General features: G+C 41.3%; 1 protein-coding gene across 1 annotated transcript in view; it reads left to right on the top strand.

Annotated features, from left to right (window-relative positions):
- reck (reversion-inducing-cysteine-rich protein with kazal motifs) overlaps positions 1–25,544 on the top strand; it is a 118,613-nt gene that overhangs the window by 15,280 nt on the left and 77,789 nt on the right. Inside the window, exon 3 of the mRNA XM_030756825.1 lies at positions 21,426–21,500. Coding sequence (XP_030612685.1) covers positions 21,426–21,500 — 75 coding nt within the window. The remainder of the gene's footprint in view (positions 1–21,425; positions 21,501–25,544) is intronic.

Here is a 25,544-nt window from a genome sequence, read left to right as displayed (position 1 = left end):
TTAGAAATATAATGGTATCAAAATACCCTGTGGAGGGTGTGATTAGGGGTTTCAGTGTGTGGGTGGTTATGTAGGCACTGGGTGTCAAGGACATGCTGTTATACAAATGAGCATTTTATTGCTAATGGGACCTGCTTCTGCCTCTGGTTACAACCAGAAAATGACCAGTCCTGCAAAGGTTTGAGTGGCTAAACTGCAATTATCACCTGGAATGCTTTGGGGTATTTTTCTTGCCTCTTTGTCAATATGAAATGAAAGTAAAAAACAAAAAACTGAACCCAGCTGATGTTGTAAAACTGAATGTCACTAATCCATGGTTTAATGTTATTATAATTATGTAGTATTTGTGTATTGGTATAACTAATGCTGGTGATTAATTTTAGCACAAACTGGACAAACTGCTGCAAACTGGACACTTCTGAAGGTGTCATGAAGAGAACATCACTGAACAAATTGTTATCCATCATAGGCTACGTTCACGCTGCAGCCTGAAGTGACCCAATTCCGATTTTTTGTGAAATCCTTTTTTTTTTTTTTTTTTGCGTGGTCGTTCACATTTCCAAATGTATGCGACTTGGACGAACTGAAAGTGTGCCGCATGCGCAGTAGAGGATGCGATAACGTCACATGTAGCACGCGCGCTCAATCTTTGCGGAAGTCACGCGTTTTCCTTTCCGCGTCCGCGTAACGGGATGCAGAATGGTGACGTTTGTCGAGTATCAATGACGTGCAGGTCAGATAAATGCGACCTGGCCGTACACACTCAGGTCGCATTTGAAAAGATCGGATATGTATCGGATTTAGGACCACATATCCAAGTGGCCTGGGTCACATTTGAAAAAATCTGATCTGTGTTATTCAGATTGGCATAAAAAGATCGGATAAAGGTCGCATAAGGGCAAAAAAAATCGGATTTGGGTCACTTCAGGCTGCAGTGTGAACGTAGCCAAAGATTACCCAGATCATCCTCTGCACCCCTTACAAGACAGGTAGTGGAGCACTTTCTGTAACAGACTGATTCAGCTCTATGCCTCAAGGACATAAGGAAATTTTTAGCTCGGCTGTTTTAAAGAAAATGTTGAGCTATTGTCATAGCCTTGGAATCTGTGGAATTTTCTGTTCCACAAAAACTTTAATGTTGGCCATAAGTCAAGGATGATTTCACCTAGTCTGTTCAAATTCACATCATAGATGCATCTAATAAAAATCTTGGATGAGTTTAAATCTTGGTGCCCTTGACCTGAAGATAAAGGTCAGAGGTCAGATTTCACACAATTTTAATGTTGGCCGTAACTCGATCAATGTAACCTAGGATGTTTAAATTCACACCATAAATGCATCTATTAAAAATCTTGTCAACCTTGGCAGTTAAAGGTCAGAGGTTAAGTTTTCTAAAAATCTAGTCCCCATGATAACTGAAACAATCTCACCTAGATAAAGTCACCCTATAAATGCATCTATTACAAATCTTGGATGAGTTTTCATCTTATTACTGTGACCTGAACATAAAGGTCAGGTTCCACAAAAACTTTTAACGTTGTCCATAAACTCGACCAATGATGTTCAGATTTACACCACAGATACATACTCTTCAAGCTAGACCTATCAAACGCCACACACTTGTTTACTAACTTTACTATAAGAACACTTTGTCCCAGGTCCTCTATTAGAGGCCTGGGAGCTTGAGGGTCATGCACAGTATCCTGGCTGTTCCTAGGACTGTGTTCTTCTGGACAGAGATTTCAGATGTCATTGCTGGAATCTGCTGGATCCACTCTGCCAGTATGGGAGTCACTGCCCTGAGTGGCCCAGTTTCCACCGGGACCTCGGTTGCCTTTGCTTTCCACATGCTCTCTAGCTCTTCTCTCAGCACTTGGTATTTCTCAAGCTTCTCATGTTTCTTTCCCCATGTTACTATGACTCAATATTGTTACATCTTTCACTACGACATTCTTACTCTATTTGTGCACCACTACTATGTCCAGTTAGTTAGCCATCATGAGTTTGTCTGTGTATATCTGGAAGTTCCAGAGGATCTTAACTCGGTCATTCTTGGATGGGACCGGTCAATTCTGGGGACCCTTGGGAATCAGGACTCTCCTAGGCACCAGCCATTTCTGTTGTGTAGGATCAACAGCAACAACATTAGAATGTCATTTGGATTGGAGATGTGTTGACGGATGGTAACAAAGAGAGGGAATGTAGTCAGAACTGAGGGGATTGCACTACCAGAAGGCAACATTGCAGATGTTGAGGAAGTACCTTGGAATCCCACAGCACATTAAGCACATGAAGAGGCCATTAGTAAAGTTGCAACCACCAAATACTTGCAGAGAGTAAGGCAAGTCCTGAGGGGTCAGCTGATTTGAAAGAACAAGATCCGATCAATCAACACCTGTGTCCTGCTGGTCATTAGATGTCCTTCTGGGATAATAACCTGGCCAAAGGAGGAGACAGAAGCTATTGACATCAAGACAAAAAAAGCTGCTTAGCATGCATGGAGGGTTTCACCCTAAATCCTGCACCCTGGCAATTGGAAATGATCCCAGGAACTTTATCAAGGACCATGCTCACTCGATCAGCTTCCAGAATAAGAGCTTTTATTCTTCCAAGGGGAACAAAGACAGAATCAGCTGTGCAGCCTCATGGGAGTCCTCACCGAGTAAGTGTCAACTTCTCTGTGTACGTACAGCTTACAAGCTGCCAGTTTCGTCTGTGCTGGAAAAAAATACCCTTTTGCTGTAGCTAAAATAAAAGTATGACCTTTCACTTCTCTTAATAGTGAGATACATAAAAAGAGAACTTAGAGAAGAGTCACAGGGCGATGTTAAAACTGCTATCCGTCCTACTTCTGTTTAAAGAAAGCATATTCTGTACAAAAGTTCTAAGAGGGCGTACAAAGGATTCCTCCTTACATAGGCATTTTTCTACTCAGCATCAGTAATTCAAAGGTAATATTCAATTAAATTTTATTTATATAGCGCCAAATCACAACAGTCACCTCAAGGTGCTTTATATTGTATGGTAAAGACCCTACAATAATAGAGAGAAAACCCAACAGTGAAAATGACCCCCTATGAGCAAGCACTCCCTTTTAACAGGAAGAGACCTCATACAGAACCAGGCTCAGTGAGGGGCAGTCAACTGCTGCGACCAATTGGGGCTGAGGGGAGAGACAGGACAAAATACACACAGTGGAAAAGAGCCAAAGATTAGTAATAACTAATGATGAATGGTGAATGAAAAGGCACACTCAGTGCACCAGCCTCGGCCTATTGCAGCATAGCTAATAGCTTAAACCTGATTTTTGCCTGAGTGCATTCGTGGTGGAAAAAAATGCTTAACAGTTCAAATACCTGGTCGGTGAAATAAGGACTCTAGTATCCTTCTCAGCTCATCCTTGTTTCCAGACCTGAAGACCCTCTTTTCATTCAATAGGGCCTAGATAGACAGAACCCTGTGGATTGAAATGCAAAACAGCTGAAATTCTCAAGAAAGTACCTAAATTAAACTTGATTTGCTCAAACTTCATAATTAACCTTACTGTTAAAAAGACTCCCCACATGAACAAATTGGAGTCTATTAGATAAATATGATTCAAACCACTGCAGTGCAGTACTTTTAAAACTTATGGCATGCTCTCTGTAATAAAATGTTATGTCAGCAGTGTCAAAAGTTGCACTGAGGTCCAACAGGACAAGCACAGAGATGAGTCCACTGTCAGAGGCCATGAGAAGATCATTTGTAACTTTCACTAATGCTGTTTCTGTACTCTGATGAATTCTGAAACCTGACTGAAACTCTTCAAATAAACCGTTCCTCTGCAGATGATCAGTTAGCTGTTTTACAACTACTCTTTCAAGAATTTTTGAGAGAAAAGGAAGGTTGGAGAATGGCTATAATTAGTTAAGACAGCTGGGTCAATGATGGCTTTTTAAGTAATGGTTTAATTAGTGCTACCTTGAAGGCCTGTAGTACATAGCCAACTATTAAACACAGATTGATCATATTTAAAATTGAAGCATCAATTAATGGGAGCACTTCTTTGAGCGATCCAGTAGGAATGGGATCTAATAAACACGCTAATGATTTGGAGGAAGTAACTTTATAAGTTAAGGCTGAAAGATCAATTGGAGGGAGAGAGTCTAAACAAATACTAGCAGAGGCTGAAAGCAGCTGGACATGAAAATATGTCTTTGAGATGTTTATGAATATTTTTTTTCTCTAATGGTTACAACTTTATTTGTGAACAAAGTCAGGCTAAATGAGCATCCTCTAATTTAGTGAGATGCCATTCCCTCTCCAGCTTACGGGTTATCTGCTTTAAGCTGTGCATTTGTGAATTATACCACGGAGTCAGGCACTTCTGATTTGAGGTTTTTCCTTTCAGAGGAGCCACAGTATTTAAAGTTGTACACTGTGAGGATGAAAAACTATTGATGAGATAATCTACCTCACTGGGAGCAGAGTTTAGGCAGCTACTCTGCACTGTGTATGCACATGGCACTGAAGAGCATAATAATAGAAGAATTATTTCCTTAAATATAGTTACAGCAAAAAGACTTCTGTCATAAACTTATTCCCCACTGCTGTGTAATCCATTAAATAAATTTAAATGTTAAGAAATGATCAGACATGAGTAGGTTGATGAAGAGTAGTATGATTAAAGTGGTGGGTGGGCTCATTTACATTTTGAGAGAAGCCAATTGAATCTAATAATAGATTAAATGCAGTGTTGAGGCTGTCATTTTCAGCATCTACATGGTTGTTAAAATCACCCATTATATATATTATTTTATCTGAACTGAGCACTAAATCAGATAAAAAGTCTGAGTAATCAGACAGAAATTCTTAGTAAGGGCCAGGTGGACAATGGATAATAGCAAGTAAAACAGGTTTTTGAGTTTTCTTTTTTTTTTTGGAATTTTCTTATTAGGGTGGACAAGGCTAAGAGTCAGAATTTCAACAGAATTAAAAACTTTGTCTGGGTCTTTGATTAATTAATAAGCTGGAATGGAAGATTGCTGCTAATCCTCCTCCCTGACCTGTGCTTCAAGCATTCGGACAGTTAAGGCCGTTTCACACCGGATGAAAACGACACGGAATTCCGAATCTTTTGGATGCGAACCTGTCGTGTAACCTATATACACACCGAACGCGTTGCGTTTTTGCGACTAAATCGTCCTCATATAACGCACGGTGAAAAAAAAAAAAAAAATGGAGTCAACATCGAGTGATGATGAGCTGGTCCTGATATTGTAAAACAAGAAAAAGAAGAAACGGAGATTCTGGATCCATCCTATTCTCAAGAGACGACAGCAATAAGGAGAATTTTATGGTCTGATCCAGGAGTTGAAGCTGTATCATGATCGCTTCCGCACGTATTTTAGGATGTCAGTGGGGCAGTTTGAGCTTTTGTTGAGAGAATTGGGACCGCATCTGAGACGGCAGAAAAATAATTTCAGAGAGCCAATTGATCCGGAGCAGCGTCTAGCTGTGTGTTTGAGGTAAAATATTTTCATATCATTTTCAGTACCAGTGTAGTGCCAGTAGTCATTTCCTAAAAAGTGATTTCCAAAGTTTTTGATGTATCTCTGCTTATATTGGTAAATAGACTGTAGTCAACAGGATTTGTACTTATATAGAGTGTAAAAAAAAAATACCCGTTTTGCAAAGATGGAGATTTTCTGTGAAATCTTTTAGTTTTCATTATGATAAATATTTAAAATTGTTTGGACTCAAATCAAATTGTGTTTTTGCATATTTCTTAGCACTGGTGATTCTTTCACTACTATTGCTAGCAGTTTTCGCCTTGGGATTTCCACTGTGGCCCAAATAGTGAAAGTAACCTGTGACATCATCTGGAAAACCATGAAAGGCAGTCATATACCATGCCCTACAGTGGAGACATGGCAGAAAACAGCCAGGAGGTTTGAGGAACAGTGGAATTTCCCACACTGTATAGGTGCACTGGATGGGAAGCACATCGTCTTCCAGGCACCGCCAAACTCTGGCTCTTTATATTCCAGTTATAAAGGGACATTTTCAATAGTCTTGCTGGCACTTGTTGATGCAGACTATAAATTTCTTGCAGTTGAAGTTGGAAGTTTTGGCAGCAACAGCGATGGAGGCATCTTTGCTAATTCCCATCTTGGCAAATCCCTTCAATCAGATGACCTCCATGTTCCACCTGCCTCTCCTCTAACTTCTGCACCAGACCTGGGACCAGTGCCATATGTGGTTGTGGCTGATGAGGCTTTCCCTATGAAACCATTCCTCCTCCGACCTTATCCAGGACGCCACTTTCAGGAGGACAGGTGGGTATTCAATTACCGCCTCTCAAGGGCCCGCCGGGGTGTTGAAAATGCATTTGGAATTCTCACTCAACGCTAGAGGGTGTACTACAGAAGGCTGCAAGCCTGCCCTGATGTAGCTGACAGTACTGTGAAAGCTACCTGCATACTGTCCAACTTCCTGAACAATTCTGAGCATCCAGACAGCAACAAGCCAGGCAAAGATATTGATGTAGAAAGTATTCTTGCTCCCATCAGAAGCCTCAGAGGAAACAGAGCATCAGCTGAGGCTCTCAGTGTGCGACAAACCTTCTGCCAGTACTTCTCTTCACCAGCTGGACAACTGCCCTGGCAGTATGCCCATGTTCACCGTGGGTTATCTTTGTAAATGCTTTGCATCATCACTTTACAGTTCAGAAATATTGTGATGTTTTTTGTCAAGTTCTTTGTGGTAGTGTTGTTTACACTGAGCATCTTTAAAAAAATTCATTACTTTTTGTTTGTATACAGTTCCAATGTTTGTATTGTACATGGAAAAAAAACCCTTTTAATTATTGTTTAATTTGTATTTTTATTGTTCATACAAAAAACTGTACTGTGAAATAAAATAAAAAAAAAAAAAAAAAAAAAATATATATATATATATATATATATATATATATATATATATATATAAATGTTTTACACAAACCAGCCCATGCTTAAACTCTATTTCTTCAAATTCACAAACACAATGAAAAATTTTCTAACTTCTAACTTTATTGAACAGCAGAAAATATTGAACAGCGTGTTTTTAAAAATGTAATTAATTTCTGACTGACAAAGCCTTATGGATAATGGTGAACTGAGCAAGAAATGTGTTGTGTCATCCCTCTGTGCTCGCTCCTTCTCTCTCTCTACCTCCCTAACTTCCTTCTTCTTCAAATACTCCTCCAAAATCTCGTCACTACTCTTCCTCTTTGTCTTGCTCTGTCTGGGGGTTATTGATGTACCCTCTTCCCTGTGCTGTCTTCACTCCAGTGTAAACTGCAGCTATCCAACCAGCTAAACTCTTGCTCGTAGAAATGAAGAGGAGTCGTAGTAAGCTTAATTCTTTTCTCTTTACTGTGGCTCCTTGTATTACTTCACAGACAGAGTGAAATGGCCTCTGTGAGGTCACTACTTAGCTGAACTATGAACTCATAGTAGCAGCAGTTTTCTGCTTATTAGCATTAGCTAGGAGTAACACAACATCTGAAACTGGTCTAAAAAATGTCTTTGAATGACCTTGGACTGTGGTCTTTAATTCCACCTTCCTCACCCTTCCATCATCTCCAGGGAAGGTCTTTGTGATCATAGCCATTTGCCAGCTGTTGCGAGCAGCTTGACTATCTTTGAGAAGAACAATGTCTCCTACTTGTAGGTTTTGGTGGAACTTTGTCTATTTCTTCCAGAGTTGCAAGGTGAACAAGTAGTCTCTTCTCCAACGATTCCAGAACTTGTTGGCAAGACTTTGTACTTGTTTCCACTGTTTGGTGAGGAGGTCTTTGTCTGTAAAGTCTCCTGGTGGAGGTGGGACTCCAACTTTCTGAGTCAGGAGCATTGAAGGTGATAAAATGAATGGATTCTCAGGATCAGTTGAAACTGGTATTAGTGGTCGTACATTTATGATCGCAGTCACCTCTGCCATTAGAGTGCACAGAACATCATGGGTTAAGCGAGTGTGCTGTTCTAGAAGCATGGAGTCGAGAATTCTTTGAGCCACACCAATAAGATGTTCCCAAGAACCACCCATGTGAGAAGCATGTGGCGGGTTGAAGACCCACATGCACCCCTGCTGGCTTAGAAATCTTTGCACAGTGGTATCTGATCCATCCTCGCTCATTCCAAGTTCCTTGCAAGCCCCCACGAAGTTTGAGCCACAATCAGATCTCAGTTGCTTGGTGGGTCCTCTTATTGAAAAAAATTTGCCTTATAGCATTGATACAGCTGGAAGTGTCCACTGAGTTAATAACCTCAATGTGCATGGCCCTGGAGCTCATACAGCAAAACAATATAGCCCACCGCTTGCTCTCAGCATGTCCTCCTCTTGTACGTCTGGCAGTGATGGACCAGGGTCCAAAGACGTCCAACCCCACATATGACAAAGGCCAGCAAATGCAAGGCGCTCTGGTGGCAAGTCTGCCATGCACTGTTCCTGCAGCTTCCCTCTGAACCTACGGCAGGTTACACACTTGTGTAGGACTGAACTGACAAGCCTCTTCCCTCCCAGGAGCCATAGTCCTGCTGCTCTGAAGGCACCTTCTGTGAAGTGGCGGCGCTGGTGTTTAACCTGAGTGTGATAATGTCTGACAAGCAACAAGGAAACATGGCTATCTTTCGGGAGAATTATTGGGTCCTTTTCTCAGATGTTCAGGTCAGCATTTCTCAGTCTACCCCCGAGACAGATATGGTTGTTCTTCAAAATTGGGCTGAGGTGACCAAGGCTGCTGTTTCGAGGGACTGGCTTGTTTGTCTCCAAAGCCTCCAACTCTTTTGCAAACGCTCCCCTCTGAACAGCTCCAATGATAACTTCCTTTGCTCGTGACAGTCCATCTGGCGTGTGCTACAGATGGCACTTATGCCATCCTTTACACACGCCAGATGGACTTGTAGGACCTTGCAATGTGAATTAGGAGGGCTACTGTACTACTGTACAAGACTACTGAACTTTGAGAACCTCTTAAACCGTTCTGTGCCGAGGCTTCTTCCATGTAGCTGTGTGGCGTAGGTCCTCACTTGTGGACGGATTTCAACGTCAAGTTCTGGTTCGACCAAGTTGAATGACTGCGCTGGTTTGGGATCACTGGTAAGTTTGAGCAGAAAGGCAGGTCCTGTGAACCATGTTGTCTGCATCAAGCGTGAAGCAGGAACCAAACTAGACGCATGGTTCGCAGGATTGTCTTTCATAGGCACGTAGTGCCACTGTTCCGATCTTGTGCTCTGGCGAATACGCTGAACTCTATTGTGTAAATAGACTTAAAAGCGTTTGGATTCATTGTATATATAGCCAAGGACCACTTTGCTGTCAATGTAGTACTTGGTGCAATCCAGCCTCAAGTCCAACTCATCGTGGATTGGCTCTGCCATTTCCACGGCCAAGACTGCTGTGCATAGCTCCAGTCTTGGAATCGTCGGTTCAGACTGAGGTGCAAGTTCAACCTCAGTTGGTACCGAGCAAAGGCCATCGTCCACATATAAGTGATGCTCCACAAAGTCTACTGTGTCAGCTCCGTGTTCTCGTGCAGTCGACAATGGTTTTCGCACTGTCGAATCTTTTTCCCTCCCCGCCATCGTGTGGTGGAGTTGAGGGGACCTTGATTTGGGGTGCAGGGCCTGGATGCATCGCAGAATCATGATTGATGCTATCACATTCCATGCATTTGACTATGGCTAGGCAGTCCTTGGCCACATGAGTGGTTGAGCTGCAACGTTTGAAGCAGATTCTTCTTTCCTTAGGAAAGATCTTCCTATCCTCCAGATTCTTAGCTCTGAAGGCTCTGCACCGCTTGAGTGGGTGCAGCTTGCCATGTATTGGGCAGTTTTTGTTTGGGTCACTGGTATTTTTCACATGACCACTTGGATTTGAAGCTGTTGACACATCTGCCTTGTGAACCATAATGGGATTTCTTGCACTTTTGAAGGAGGGTTTCTCAGGCTTTACAGGTGAGTTAGTAGCACTCATTAGAGAAAAGCTGGGATCATTCCTCTTACGTGCCTCGTAACACACAAATCTAGCAAAGAATTCAAATGGTGGAAATAGTCCATGGTTTTCGTCCTTAAACCTGGAACCATCAGAAATCCATTTTTCTTGAAGCCCACAAGGCAGCTTTGCTACTATGGGTTCAATACCACCTGCAGTGTCCAGATAGGACAAAGCTGGGAGGTAGCCATCCTCCCTGGCACATTGTAGCTCCATTAGCAAATCTGCTAATTCCCGTAGCTTTGTGCGCTCTTTTGCAGAAACTTTTGGGAAATTATCAAGTCGGTTGAAAAGGGACTTTTCAATCACTTCAGGTGCTGCATAATACTCTTGCAGCCTTTCCAATGCCTTCCTGAGGGCTGTGGTTGGATTCATAATGTGTGCTGACCTTAATTGTTTCACATGTTCACACGACTCTCTACCGAACCATCTAGTCATGAGGTCCAATTCCTCAGTAGGTGTGAGGCCTAGCCCTAGGGTGGCATTGTTATACGATGATTTCCAAGTACAAAAGTTTTCTGGCTTATCATCAAATTGGTATAAACAGGAACTCAGCAAGTCACGCTGAGCTAAGTACCGTGCTAGATGTTCTGTTGCAGGAGCATCATGTTTAGCTGCCTGTGAAAACTGAAAATGGGAAGGCTGTTTGTACTCATTAAATTTATTGTGACAAAGTCCTGAATTTCCCCACTGGTCACATTCTCCATATGGAGTCTCAGCTTCCACCTTGACTTCTGGTGGCACATAATCATCACCATAGCCTACTTTGGCTAATGCAGGGTGGCTAGGGTCAGACCCACTTGGAAGGACGGGGGCCTGAAATGTTAAGGGGCTAGTATAGGTGGCCACTTGAACTGGGGGTTGTGCAGAAGTTTGGGATTGGACGTAGTCGCTTGTTTGCTGCATTATATCTTCCTCCGACGGCCCACCTCATCCACTAAAAGATACTTTTCCTGCACATCAGCTGCTTCCCACACAGCTGCTTTGGCTTCAGCAGCTGCTGCTTCTTTCCGCATAGCAAGAGTTTCTAACTCAGCATCCATTTTTGCCTTTTCCAGCTTTGCTTCAGCTTCCTTAGCAGCTCTCTTTATTTTAGCTTTAGCTTCCTTGTCTGCAAATGCAAGGCGTGCTTTTGCTGCCTCTACCTTAGTGCGTGCTTGTATTAACAAGCTAGTTCATGATGCAGACGACCGTGAACTTTTCCTGCTCACGACGGAACTCTTATCACTATGTTTTGAATCCATTTCACCACAAAGTACAATGCCAATCTTCAGTGTCTTTTCACTGTGTTGTCTTCACTCAGTGTAAACTGCAGCTATCCAACCAGCTACAGTGGTGTGAAAAAGTGTTTGCCCCCTGCCTCATTTCCTGTTTTTTTGCATGTTTGTCACACTTAAGTGTTTCGGAACATCAAACCAATTTAAACAATAGTCAAGGACAACACAAGTAAACACAAAATGCAAGTTGTAAATGAAGGTGTTTATTAGTAAAGGTGAAAAAAAATCCAAACCATCGTGGCCCTGTGTGAAAAAGTGATTGCCCCCCTTGTTAAAACATACTATAACTGTGGTTTTTCACACCTGAGTTCAATTTCCCTAGCCACACCTAGGCCTGATTATTGCCACACCTGTTCCCAATCAAGACATCACTTAAATAGGAGCTGCCTGACACAGTAAGGTCCACCAGAAGATCCTTGAAAGCTACACATCATGCCGAGATCCAAAGAAATTCAGGAGCAATTGAGAAAGAAAGTAATTGAGATCTATCAGTCTGGAAAGGGTTATAAAGCCATTTCCAAAGCTTTGGGAATCCAGCGAACCACAGTGAGAGCCATTATCCACAAATGGCGAAGACATGGAACAGTGGTGAACCTTCCCAGGAGTGGCCGGCCGCCCAAAATTACCCCAAGGGCGCAGCGACGACTCATCCAAGAGGTCACAAAAGACCCCACAACAACGTCCAAAGAACTGCAGGCCTCACTTGCCTCAGTTAAGGTCAGAGTTCATGCCTCCACCATCAGAAAAAGACTGAGCAAAAATGGCCTGCATGGCAGAGTTCCAAGAAGAAAACCACTGCTGAGCAAAAAGAACATTAAAGCTCGTCTCAATTTTTCCAAAACGCATCTTGATGATCCCCAAGACTTTTGGGACAACATTCTGTGGACCGATGAGACAAAAGTGGAACTCTTTGGAAGGTGTGTGTCCCATTACATCTGGCGTAAAAGGAACAATGCATTTCAGAAAAAGAACATTATACCAACAGTAAAATATGGTGGTAGTAGTGTGATGGTCTGGGGCTGTTTTGCTGCGTCAGGACCTGGAAGACTTGCTGTGATAAATGGAACTATGAATTCTGCTGTCTACCAAGAGATCCTGAGGGAGAATGTCAGACCATCTGTTCGTGTACTCAAGCTTAAACGTACTTGGGTTCTGCAGCAGGACAATGATCCTAAACACACCAGCAAGTCCACCACTGAATGGCTGAAGAAAAACAAAATGAAGACTTTGGAGTGGCCTAGCCAAAGTCCTGACCTGAATCCTATTGAGATGTTGTGGTATGACCTTAAAAAGGCCGTTCATGCTCGAAAACCCTCTAATGTAACTTTATTAGGACAATTCTGCAAAGATGAGTGGGCCAAAATTCCTCCAGAATGCTGTAAAAGCCTCATTGCAAGTTATCGCAAACGCTTGGTTGCAGTTGTTGCTGCTAAGGGTGGCCCAACCAGTTATTAGGTTTAGGGGGCAATCACTTTTTCACACAGGGCCATGATGGTTTGGATTTTTTTTCACCTTTACTAATAAACACCTTCATTTAGAACTTGCATTTTGTGTTTACTTGTGTTGTCCTTGACTATTGTTTAAATTGGTTTGATGTTCCGAAACACTTAAGTGTGGCAAACATGCAAAAAAACAGGAAATGAGGCAGGGGGCAAACACTTTTTCACACCACTGTAAACTCTTGCCCGTAGAAATGAAGAGGAGTCGTAGTAAGCTTAATTCTTTTCTCTTTACTGTGGCTCCTTGTATCACTTCACAGAGTGAAAACTATACCAAACAAAACACCAAAATAAGTAAATAATCTTACATAAAAATGAATATCCTTACAATATGCATCTTAATACAACCTTAACATGTTTGATCATGAAATTATGCACTTACGACATTGCCTCTTTGACATTTACAGGGTGGATAGTTTGCATGTAAAAAATTGCGGACCGATTCGCCTTTTGAATGATGGAGATTATGTGGGATTACAACTCTTCTGAAGGCACCACTTCATCAGGCACTTTATTTCCACTAAATGAGTAGGCATAACTTATCTCTTAGTCCAGTGATGAACATAGTTATGGGGCATTATATAAATACCTATATACCACAAAATCTATCAAACTTCACATCTTAAAGTAACATAGATATTTAAGCACAATTCAAAAAAGAAAAAAAATGGTACACGAGACAGTCACTGTCACATGGTATGTTAATTACAGTGTGATAATTACTTTTATGAAAAAAAAAAGTTTAAAGAAATAGAAGTAAAAGCCTGACTGTTTTTTGTTTTGTTTTGTTTTTTAATAAAAAAAAACTCTTTTGAAATTCAAGATAGGTACTTGCTGCTATAACACTCATATAACACTCGGTTATTTATCACAACAGTCATAATGGCTTTAAACATAGTGTTTAATAGTGCAAACAGTTTAATTCAACATTCTATTTAACTGATTCAAACTTTTAGTTGAGCAATGATACATGACTGTCAGGCTTTCCACACAGGAATATCTATACTAAAATGCCTTACCTGTCAACTGTTCTCTTGCTCTATATTTGGTTTAACACTTGTTGGTAAAATAACTTGATTATTATTTCACTTCAGTTAGTTTAGTTGTTAGTTCAGCTCCCCGTGGGAGAATGGGGAGATCCCCTCACAGCGTGAGCAGGTGTAAAGGAGAAACTGAAGACCGTAAAAGAAAGGAGTATGCATTGACTGAGCTGCAAATTAAGCAGCCAAATAAATTACATTATTTTGGTCCCATTGTCACTTTACTAATATTTTTTTAATGCCAATTCAGATGGGTGCATTTACTCTGTGCTCAGTATAAGCAGTGGGATTGGTGCATGCCTACTTCTGACAGAAGTTCAAGTAATGGTAATGGTGGATGGACTAGTTCTTATATAGCGCTTTTCTACTCTATCTGAGCACTCAAAGTGCTTATACAACATGTTTACATTTACCCATTCACACAAGCACTTCCATGATTATCTAAGCTAAGTGCTTTTTTTATTATTATTATTATCTAACGTTCACACACATTCACACTCCAACAGTTGCGTTGGAGAGCAACTTGGGGTTAAGTATCTTGCCCAAGGATACATTGAGAAGAACATTGGCATGCAGCCTGGAGTAGCCAGGAATTGAACCGCTGTCATTCTGATCAGTAGGGTGACCTGCTCTACCTTTTACAGCCACCCCAAGTGCAAGCTGACCTTGATTGCTCAACTTCCAAGAGGTCATTTTTAAGACTCAGCACTCTGGGCATCAACTTTCCATCCTCCAGACCTATAATAACTTTATACATAGCCACAATATTTACCTAAGCCAAATATCTTCACCTAGCATTTTTATTCACACCAAAACAACCTGAATAGCTTCTTTAAGAACCAAAAACCAGGCAATTGTTATGACCTGCTTATGTTCACTAATTATGCCACTGTTTCCTCATGCTTTAAAGTGGGAAACACACAGAATTGTCTCTCACAGAAGTAGTGCCACACTATAAAAAAGGTAAACCCTCTCTCCCCACTATTGTGTAGACTTTTCCTGGCAGAAACCTTACTTATTTTTGACACTGCTAATTTCACATAAATTACAGGACTACATTTTATAGATACAACCCATTTCAAAAGCTTGTCAGGCTTCTCACGCAAATATCCAACTGGAAAATACCTCAGGTTCTCCAATAATGTTGAAATAAAATTTAACCACAGTGTTCAGAAGCACACATTTCTGTAGCTAGCTAAGATGAGAAGAACAAACATGGCAAGCTTGCTTTTCACGCTGTGTGAGCTCCTGCACATGTGACTGGCACACATGACATTGTATACTTTACTACTTTGGGTTAATAGTGAAAACTGAATTAAAGTTGTTGTGTACTGTAAACTTTAAATGAGAAAAAATTGACTAATGACATAAAATATTAGATGTCAATTAACTTTTTTTTTTAAATATTTTGAGGCCAGTTATTTCTTTGTGAGTATCACAGATTTTTTAGGTTGTGGCTTGTGTCAGTGAACAAAAATTTATGTTGCACTGATTTCTGCAGGGTTTTAAAGTTGTAGAATCATTAAATGACACGTAATAGCTCTGTAAATGTCACTCATTTGATATCATGACTTCATAATTAAAACAGACTATTGGTAGCAGCTGCATCCACCTATACTCTTGTCTCGTACAGTGGCTTATTCATACATCTTGAACTTTTTTCACATTTTGTCACCTTTCAACCACAAACTTAAATGTATTCTATTGAGATTTTAAGTGATAGAACAACACAAAGTAGCACATGATTGTGAAGTGGAATGAAAATGATACATGGTTTTCAACAATTTAATCAAATAAAAATCTAAATAGTGTGACATGCAGAAGTATCCAGCCCCCCATGTGAATACTTTGTAGAGGCACCTTTTGCTGCAATTACAGCTGCAAGTGTTGTCTATCAGCTTTGCATATCTAGAGAATGAGATTTTTGCCCATTCTTCTTTGCTAAATAGCTCAACTCACCCAGATTGGATGGAGATTGTCTGTGAACAGCAATTTTCATGTCTTGCCACAGATGCTCAATGGGATTTAGGTCAGGACTTTGACTAGGCCATTCTAACACATGGATATTATTTGATCTAAACCATTCCACTTTAGCTCTGGCTGTATGTTTAGGGTCATTGTGTTGCAGCCTCCAACAGGTTTTCTTCCATGATTGCCCTGCATTTTTTTTTTTTTTTTTTAAGCCTGGGTAGATCTTGCAAGCAGAACTGTGATCTGAATGCGTTGTTGTGCCAAACATATTTGCTATTTCAAGATGAGCTCTATAGGTTCTCAATAGGCTCTTCTTGTTGATGTTTTAACCCTTTATTTTATTTATCTGAGTTATTTTTTCACATACAATGTAACAGCCAGAGCTGACAGGCTGAAGAAAAGGAAAATAAAGAAAAGAAAAAGGGAGAGAGAAAGGGAGCAAAAAAAGGAGAGAAAAAAAAAGGGGGGAAAGAGCACAAGTCTATTAATCAGATAGTTCATCACTTTAACATAAAAAAATACTATCAATACTTGCAAAAATAAATTTGTGTGTGAAAAACAAAACTAACAAAGCATGTTACGCACACCAACAATTTTGTTGAGTTGTGATTGAGTGGGTGTTTGTGTCTGTGTCATGTTTGTGTCTGTGTCATGGAACGTACTTACCAATGAGGGCAAAACGCTGCAGCTCCACCCATCAGAAGCTAGAGGCAGGTAGGGAAAGCCTCCGGAACCCCAGGCCACCAGCAGCCCACCAAGAGCCAGGAAGACCCATGGCTACTCAGTCCAAAGACAACCGCACACCCACCCCAGCAGACGGGAGAGGGTGGTCTCAGACGGAGCCCCCCCAGTCGAGGAGCGAGGGCTCCAGGGAACCCAAGGCAATGAGAAGCCAGTCCCCCCCAGCGGCCAGCCCCCTGCACTGGCCGGCGGCAGGGCCCCAGGCCCCACGGCACCCAAGGACCGCCCGACCCTCCACAGAGCCCCCCCCCACGCCGAAGAAGCCAACGCAGCCCCGCACCGCACCCCCAAGGGGAGCAGGCCAGCACCCACACCAGAACATCCAGCCCCACCCAGGAACCCTGAGGCACCCCCATCCCAGGGGGGTAGGGGGGAGGAGGCAACCAGCAAGGAGCGGCCAGGAGGCAAGGCACAAGGCCCAGACCCAGGTCCAGCCATACATACAAACACACCCACACACCCGTGTACACATTTATGCACAGATACTCATACATGCCCATACATACTTACCCACACACAGATATGCCATACATACACATTCACTCACCCACCCATACTCACGGAGACGGTGACAAATACACAAAGACACACATTCATCCATAGCTACCCACCCTCTGAAGACGGGGCAAGTGGAAACCACCCCAGGGCCAACAGCGACCCCAGGACGCCACCAGCCCGGTCCCCAAGGAACCACCCGACCCCTACCCTGGGCGAGGTGTAAGAAATCGGGGTGTAAGATGACCCATCCACCCCTCCTCCTCCCCAACTTGTAGGTCTATGTGTTAATGTTTGTGAGTGAATGAGGTGTATAGGGTGCAGTTAAAATTGAGGGGACAGTTATGCCACAAGCACCAACTGTTGGTCGTCAGTGCTTGCCCACACTGCCCCCCCAAAACCCTCCATGTCTAAAGTGCAAATAAAATTTGGGGACAGACAGTGACGAGGATCCGAGTGGGGCCACCTCAGCGGCCCCACCTCATCAACCTCTGAGTAACATGCCTGCCCCAAAGGTCCTATGTGTATCAGGTTGTAAGTGTGTATGTGTTGTGAGTTATAATGACTAAAGTGCAATTAAAACGGAGAGGCAAGTGGTGGTGCAGCTCTCCACATGGCCTCTCCATCCTACATCTATGAGTGATGTGTATTCTGTGTGTGTGTGTGTGTGTGTGTGTGTGTGTGTGTGTGTATGTGTTTGTGTATGGGGAGGGGGAGGGGGGCATATGACCAGGAAGAATCCTGGAAGAAGAGAGCCAGCTGTCCGCTGGCTCAATAGGCACCCCGACCTCCCACACCCCAGCACAGGGCAGGGGGAGGTGAGCCCGGGGCCGTGGTGACAGCATCCCGGAGCACTGCAGCACCCGAGGTTGGCGCCCCCGCCCCCACTGCAGAGGGCGGCCCGCTCCCCCTAGATGCCCATTCACTCAACAATAGACACAAACAAGCGACAGGACATACTGGCCTGGGCATGGATTGCCCTGCATTTAGCTCCATCCATCTTCCCGTCAGCTCTAACCAGCTTCCCCGTCCATGCTGAAGAAAAGCATCTCCACAGTATGATGCTGTCACCACCACATTTCATAGTGGGGATGGTATGTTCAGGGTGATGAGTAGTGTTACTTTTCCGCCACACATAGAGTTTTGCATTTAGGCCAAAAAGTTGGTCTCATCTGACCAGAGCTTCTTCTTCCACATTTGCTGTGTCCCCTACATGGCTTCTGGTAAACTGCAAACAGCACTTCTTATGGCTTTCTTTCAACAATGACGTTCTTCTTGCCACTCTTCCATAAAGGCCAGATTTATGGAGTGCACGACTTATAATTGCCCTCTGGACAGATCCTCCAACCTGAGCTGTAGATTTTTGCAGCACCTCCAGAGTGACCGTGGGCCTCTTGGCTGCTTCTCTGACCAGTGCTCTCCTTACTCAATCTGTCAGTTTAGGTGGACGGCCATGTCTTGGTAGGTTTGCAGTTGTAGAATACTTCTTCCATTTTTTGATTGATGGATTGAACAGTGCTTCTTGGGATGCTCAGAGCTTGGATATGTTTTTATAACTTTGCTTTACACTTCTCCACAACTTTATCTCTGACCTGCTTGGTATTGGTCTTCATGATGCTGTTTGCTCACTAGTGTTCTCTAACAAACCACTGAGGCCTTCACAGAACAGGTCTATTTATACTGAGACTAAATTATAAACAGCTATTCTATTAAAGACTCGACTGGTAACATTGCTCATGACCCACAACAGATAAATAACTCTTTTAAAGACTTTTATGTACAGTGCCTTGCGAAAGTATTCGGCCCCCTTGAACTTTTCAACCTTTTTGCCACATTTCAGGCTTCAAACATAAAGATATAAAATTTTAATTTTTTGTGAAGAATCAACAAGTGGGACACAATCGTAAAGTGGAATGAAATTTATTGGATGTTTTAAACTTTTTTAACAAATAAAAAACTGAAAAGTGGGGCGTGCAATATTATTTGGCCCCTTTACTTTCAGTGCAGCAAACTCACTCCAGAAGTTCAGTGAGGATCTGTGAATGATCCAATGTTGTCCCAAATAACTGATGATGATAAATAGAATCCACCTGTGTGTAATCAAGTCTCCGTATAAATGCACCTGCTCTGTGATAGTCTCAGGGTTCTGTTCAAAGCGCAGAGAGCATCATGAAGACCAAGGAATACACCAGGGAGGTCCGAGATACTGTTGCGGAGAAGTTCAAAGCCGGATTTGTCAAGATTTCCCAAGCTTTAAACATCTCAAGGAGCACTGTGCAAGCAATCATATTGAAATGGAAGGAGTATCAGACCACTGCAAATCTACAAGACCCGGCCGTCCCTCTAAACTTTCATTTCAAACAAGGAGAAGACTGATCAGAGATGCAGCCAAGAGGCCCATGATCACTCTGGATGAACTGCAGAGATCTACAGCTGAGGTGGGAGAGTCTGTCCACAGGACAACAATCAGTCGTACACTGCACAAATCTGGCCTTTATGGAAGAGTGGCAAGAAGAAAGCCATTTCTCAAAGATATCCATAAAAAGTCTCATTTAAAGTTTGCCACAAGCCACCTGGGAGACACACCAAACATGTGGAAGAAGGTGCTCTGGTCAGGTGAAACCAAAATCGAACTGTTTGGCCACAATGCAAAACGATATGTTTGGCGTAAAAGCAACACAGCTCATCACCCTGAACACACCATCCCCACTGGTGGCAGCATCATGGTTTGAGCCTGCTTTTCGTCAGCAGGGACAGGGAAGATGGTCAAAATTGATGGGAAGATGGATGGGGCCAAATACAGGACCATTCTGGGAGAAAACCTGTTGGAGTCTTCAAGAGACCTGAGACTCCGACAGAGATTTGTCTTCCAACAAGACAATGATCCAAAACATAAAGCCAAATCTACGATGGAATGGTTCACAAATAAACGTATCCAGGTGTTGGAATGGCCAAGTCAAAGTCCAGACCTGAACCAATCGAGAATCTGTGGAAAGAGCTGAAGACTGCTGTTCACAAACGCTCTCCATCCAACCTCACTGAGCTTGCGCTGTTTTGCAAGGAAGAATGGGCAAGAATTTCAGTCTCTCGATGTGCAAAACTGATAGAGACATACCCCAAGTGACTTGCAGCTGTAATTGCAGCAAAAGGTGGAGCTACAACGTATTAACGCAAGGGGCCGAATAATATTGCACGCCCCACTTTTCAGTTTTTTATTTGTTAAAAAAGTTTGAAACATCCAATAAATTTCATTCCACTTCACGATTGTGTCCCACTTGTTGATTCTTCACAAAAAATTTAAATTTTATATCTTTATGTTTGAAGCCTGAAATGTGGCAAAAGGTTGAAAAGTTCAAGGGGGCCGAATACTTTCGCAAGGCACTGTATCATTTTTGTTCACTTCACAATTTTGTTACACAATTTTTTTACTTCTGTAAGCCACTGCATATTTACACAAACCTTTTGTTAATGGTCAGCAGAAACATATCTCAGAAGTTTTTGGACTGACTACATTATCCATTGCTTTGCTACAGCCTGAACACATTGCTCTAACTAGAAAAACAGGTGAAAGTACGACTAAAGGTACATTTACAATTAATGGAGCAGAGGTCCATAGAATGCTGCATTGTGCAATTTGGGTCCTGAAATGGGAGGTTGTGCAGGCAATTACAGCAGTAATTCATATTGGTGTAGCCTCCATCCCCAGGGGCTTAATGCATACAAAGAGCCAAAACCATATTATTTAAGTACTCGGGGGTTACAGGGTGCAGATGTCCAGAAGTTATGGTCGCAGTACTTAAGCATCTAGCTAGTGATACAGAAAAGGAGCATAAATGAAGAAACTTTTCTGGCAGGTCATTTCAAATGCAACGTTTCTATCAGCTCAACAAATCAGTTAGCTTTGCACTAAAATATCTGATAGAAATGTCCTCCATAGAGCTACTTTTTGCTTTATTACTTTGAGTGCATTTCAGGGCCAGTGTCTTTTAATTTTTACTTGAGTAAAGAAGTTGAATCAGTACTTCAAGTTTTACCAGAGTATTTTTAATACAAGTATTGGTACTTCTACTTAATTACAGAATGTCTGTATTTTTGCCACCTCTCATTGACATTAATAATGCCAGTTTCACTCCCAAAAAGACATCTTACATATTCCAAATAATTCTGTAATTGAGCCTATGAACCTACTTGTATAACATGTTGTCTGACTTATCTGTAGTTTTTGTTGCTGTTGTTTTTAAACAAACTTGTAAGCTTATAGACTTACAAACTTATACATCAAAATTTTATGCACTGTTCTATCATTCACTCACCACTTCTTTCACAGCACGCACTTGTGAATTTGGAATGTGTTATACAAAGTCATGATTTTTGCTTTTGTTCTGCAGCTGACCACTATAAAGAGTGAGTCACGTTTGAAGCATCTCCTCCAGAGGTTACCTGGTTACTGTCCAGAGTCTATGGTGAGTCCATTTCACATATGGCAACCACACATACATTAACAGGCAACTGGCTTGTCAAGCTGGTTGGGGTCTTAGCCACTTCTAATAGAATCTGTGTCTGATGGGTGTACTGTATTGTATAAAAGCATATTATTGTATAATGCTCAGAGAATGATGTAAATAAAAACACTCATCAGCCTTAAGCCTTAAAATGTATTACTGTAGCCCTATTATTCTTTTTTTTGGTGTTCTTTTCCACTAGTGAATGATGATATTCAACATCACTAAAAACAATAATCAAATTCTTATTGGGTTCATATTAAATTCAATTTCATGCAAAGGTTTCATGCGTCTCTGCATGTAATTGGCACATGGATACAAATGTGTGTGGGGGCATGTGAGCGAATGTGTGCATGCACACTGAAGTTGTTGCTTGTACCCTGCCCTCTTAGACGTTAGGGTACATGGTGAACAACTGATTCGTTATCATGTCAAAACAACAGAAAAAAGGAGGATGTTTGAAGCTTTAAATGGGGGAATGGGACAATCACAGTATGGAGAAATTTGTCTGATCCAATGTGCCAGCAATTCCTGTAAGCTGAAAGTTCTTTTGACTATTGGCTCTCTGTCTCTTCTTTTGTGCAGAAGAAAACTACATCAATAAGCGCAGTCATTTCTTATGACTTCAGTCAAGTCAAGTTTATACACAGTTGAAAATAAGAAATCTGTTTGCCTGGTTAAATAAAGGTTTAGATTAAAGTTTATTTCTATAGCACGTTTAAGACAGGAAATATAAAATAATAACAACCTGAGTAAAAACAACATAAATAAGTACCCAGAACTCAGTCTGATTTAAAAGTCCGAGAATTAAAAATGGGTTTTCAAACAGGTTTTAAAAGTGTTATGCCCAGCTCATTTAGGACATAACAAAGAATGGAAATCCACACAGGAGCAGTTTTCACAAACCCATTTATTGATCATAACGTGATAAAAAGAAACAAAAGGAAGCTAAGTGCTAACCTATAACCAACATGTGTTTTAACCTAGAAATAACTACAACACAAACAAACCAAAAAAAAAAAAATAAAACACCTAAGGTGGGTGCCTGCCTGGCACCAGCCATGCGGGGAGCACTGCTATCTTGAGAGGAAACCAGTTTATATAGACTCCCAATCAAGTGAAGCCACTTCCTAATTAGATGGGAGGAGCTGTTAATTGGAACCTGAAAAACAGACCCAATTAAAACTGGCAGGGCCAGGACCATCACAGTGTGTACTGTTGAAGCAGTCCGGATGTGAAGCAGCAGTTTGTTCTAGGGCTGTGCAATTAATCGAATTTTAATTTCAATTTAAAATTTGGCTCTAAACTATCACAAACATTGTGTAATCAAACAAAAATAATTATTATTAAGTTATTAAATTAAATTATTATTCTTAAATGAATTTGTCACATTACGATCCATATACTATTAGCCCTGATTTATGCTTCAGCATTGAGTCTTTGCAGGGCCTACATTGTAACCTACATAAGTGGCCAGCCACATTGCCAGCACTTATGCTTGTGTAGATGCATTATGTGTTAATCACTGTTAATTATGAAGCAGGAAATTTAAGCTGTGACCTGACGTGCACCTCCCAATACATGTAACTGCACAGCCCACAGTGATTGTGATTGGTTTGTTCAGCCCCATCGGTTATTCCTGTGAATTTCCAGGTACTTTTGCAGCACTTCATCTTTTTTTTTTTTTTTTATTTATCAGCAACAATCATCATCTCAATATAAGGAAAAATGTTCATAGCACCAATATAAGGACTCAAAATGTCAGCAGATTCCTGTAGGGAGATTGCTGAAACAAAGAAGTGGAAAAACTAGAGGGACAGATACGTTCACACCCAAAAAACCGACCCAGGAGCAATAAAAGTCCTGGCATTTTATTTTCTCACAATCCAGAAAATAAAGTTTCCAGAATTAACTATCAGTAGTTATTGTTTTCTGTCAGGTGACTTATGGCGTAATACCCTCTTTTTAATGTGATTAAAAAATGTGATATTATTTTGAGTATTTATGTATTTGTATGTATCCCAGTGTTAATGTGCTGGATAATCTTGAAAACTGACCTTCACTCTAAATCATTGAATTCAGGTGTTTCAGTCACTTCCATGGCCACAGCTATATAAAACCAAGCACCTAGGCATTCAGACTGCTTCTACAAACCTTTGTGAAACAATGGGTTGCTCTCAGGAGCTCAGTGAATTCCAGCAATAGAACACATTTGGGATGAATTAGAGCAGAGACTGTGTTTCAGGTCTTCTTGTCCGACATCAGTGTCCGACCTCACAAATGTGCTTCTGGAAGAATGGTCAAAAATTCCCATAAACAAACCTAAACCCTGTGGAAAGCCGTCCCAGAAAAGCTGAAGCTGTTATAGCTTCAACGGGTGGGCCGACATATTAAACCCTGTGGGTTAAGAATGGGATGTTACTCAAGTTCATGTGTGTGTGAAGGCAGACAAGCGAATACTGTTGGCAATATAGTGTGTTTCTCACAGTTGCAAAGAAACAAACAGTATTTGACCCTTCTGACTTCTCTACTGTGACTGCAGGGTCAAATTGGCCTGAACAGTATCCATGTAATATAAAGATACAGTTGGTGTCAACATGTGAAATGAACAATTTTCATTCTATATGTTTATTACATTTAAGCCAAGCAGAAGTGCCATACTGTAAAATTGCTTTAAAAAAAAGTTTTAAATGTAAAATGGGTCAGTTTGACCTGCAACATAACAGGAAGGTTAACAACCTTGTGCAGTATGTAGATCTTACAAGTTATAAATTGGAAGACCATATTATATTTTTTCCAGTTAATCTGTCAAGTCTTCTGAAAGTTGCAAATTCCCTTAAATATTTCTTAATTAATTTTAAAATTAATCTTCAAGTTATTACAGTGTGAAAAACTCTAACTGGACGATCCTGTGAACAGCTAATGACAAAGACCACAACACTTGGACATCTTCTGTCATGAAATTATTTCAGCTGTTATGTTAAATACTCCTGACCTTTGTGCACTTTGAGACTTTTTAGTTTAGCCAAAAACAGGCCAAGGAAATCAACATACAAACTGAAAAGAATTAACACCAAATGGGCTCCCACTGGCCATCACCACCTCCTCCTGTAGCCGGGTCAGACCCTGCATTTCCAAGACTTTCATGATGATCTGAAAAACAGGTCAATAATGCAGTCATCACAACCTCACTTTCATTGTCCCTAAAGGGAAATTTGCTTTGCAGCCAAGCAAGAACAAAATTATATAGAACAGACATACATACATTCAGAGGAGGACATGAAACAACAAATATGATAAATAAATATAAGTGCATCAAGTGGCAGCAGGGGGCTGAGGGTATAACAATGCAATTTTAAACACCACCTTTAAAACCAGCAGTTAATCCTTATTTAACAGGAGTGGAGCCAGAAATTGGAGTTTAATAGTTTGATGGCCCAAGTTTGTTTTTTGTTTTTTTTAAAAAACAGTTTGACCTCGTCTTTGTTTATCAGTATCTCCTGCATGATGGCTGAAGCTCAAACTCACTATAGAGGAGATCTTGGGGATACTGTATGATTTCCCCAGGTCTTAGCTGTAGCCTGCTTCATAAGAGGTAAAAGAGATCAAGGAACCTAGTACCAGCAGTGATAATACAGTGTTTTATAACTCATCTGATTAACTTCAAAGTTATTTATATCAAACCCAAGATAAATACTTAAAATGAATCAGCTGATTCCTTGTCTGAGTTAGTGCCCTATAGGTACTGGATAGCATCTTCTGATCGGTCTTATAGCTTTGATATGGGCAGCGTCCTTTTTTAAAAACAGTCTCATTGATTGATGTTTCTCTTCTAAGACCAGGGAGAGAATTGAAATAGAGGCTGAGGAAGAGCAGATGGTGGAACAACTGATGAGGTGGTGATTTGTGTCAAACTTTCTGTCCCTGCAGTCCTCATGTCACTCAGTTTTTTTTTATATTTATCATCAATGTTTGTACAGAGTGGACTTTCATTTCTCTTACATT

Source organism: Archocentrus centrarchus, chromosome 20 (genome assembly GCF_007364275.1).
Source record: "Archocentrus centrarchus isolate MPI-CPG fArcCen1 chromosome 20, fArcCen1, whole genome shotgun sequence".
Classification (NCBI taxonomy): Eukaryota; Metazoa; Chordata; class Actinopteri; order Cichliformes; family Cichlidae; genus Archocentrus; species Archocentrus centrarchus.
The sequence above is the reverse complement of the archived record's forward strand: the minus strand, read 5'-3'. Positions and strand labels throughout refer to the sequence as shown.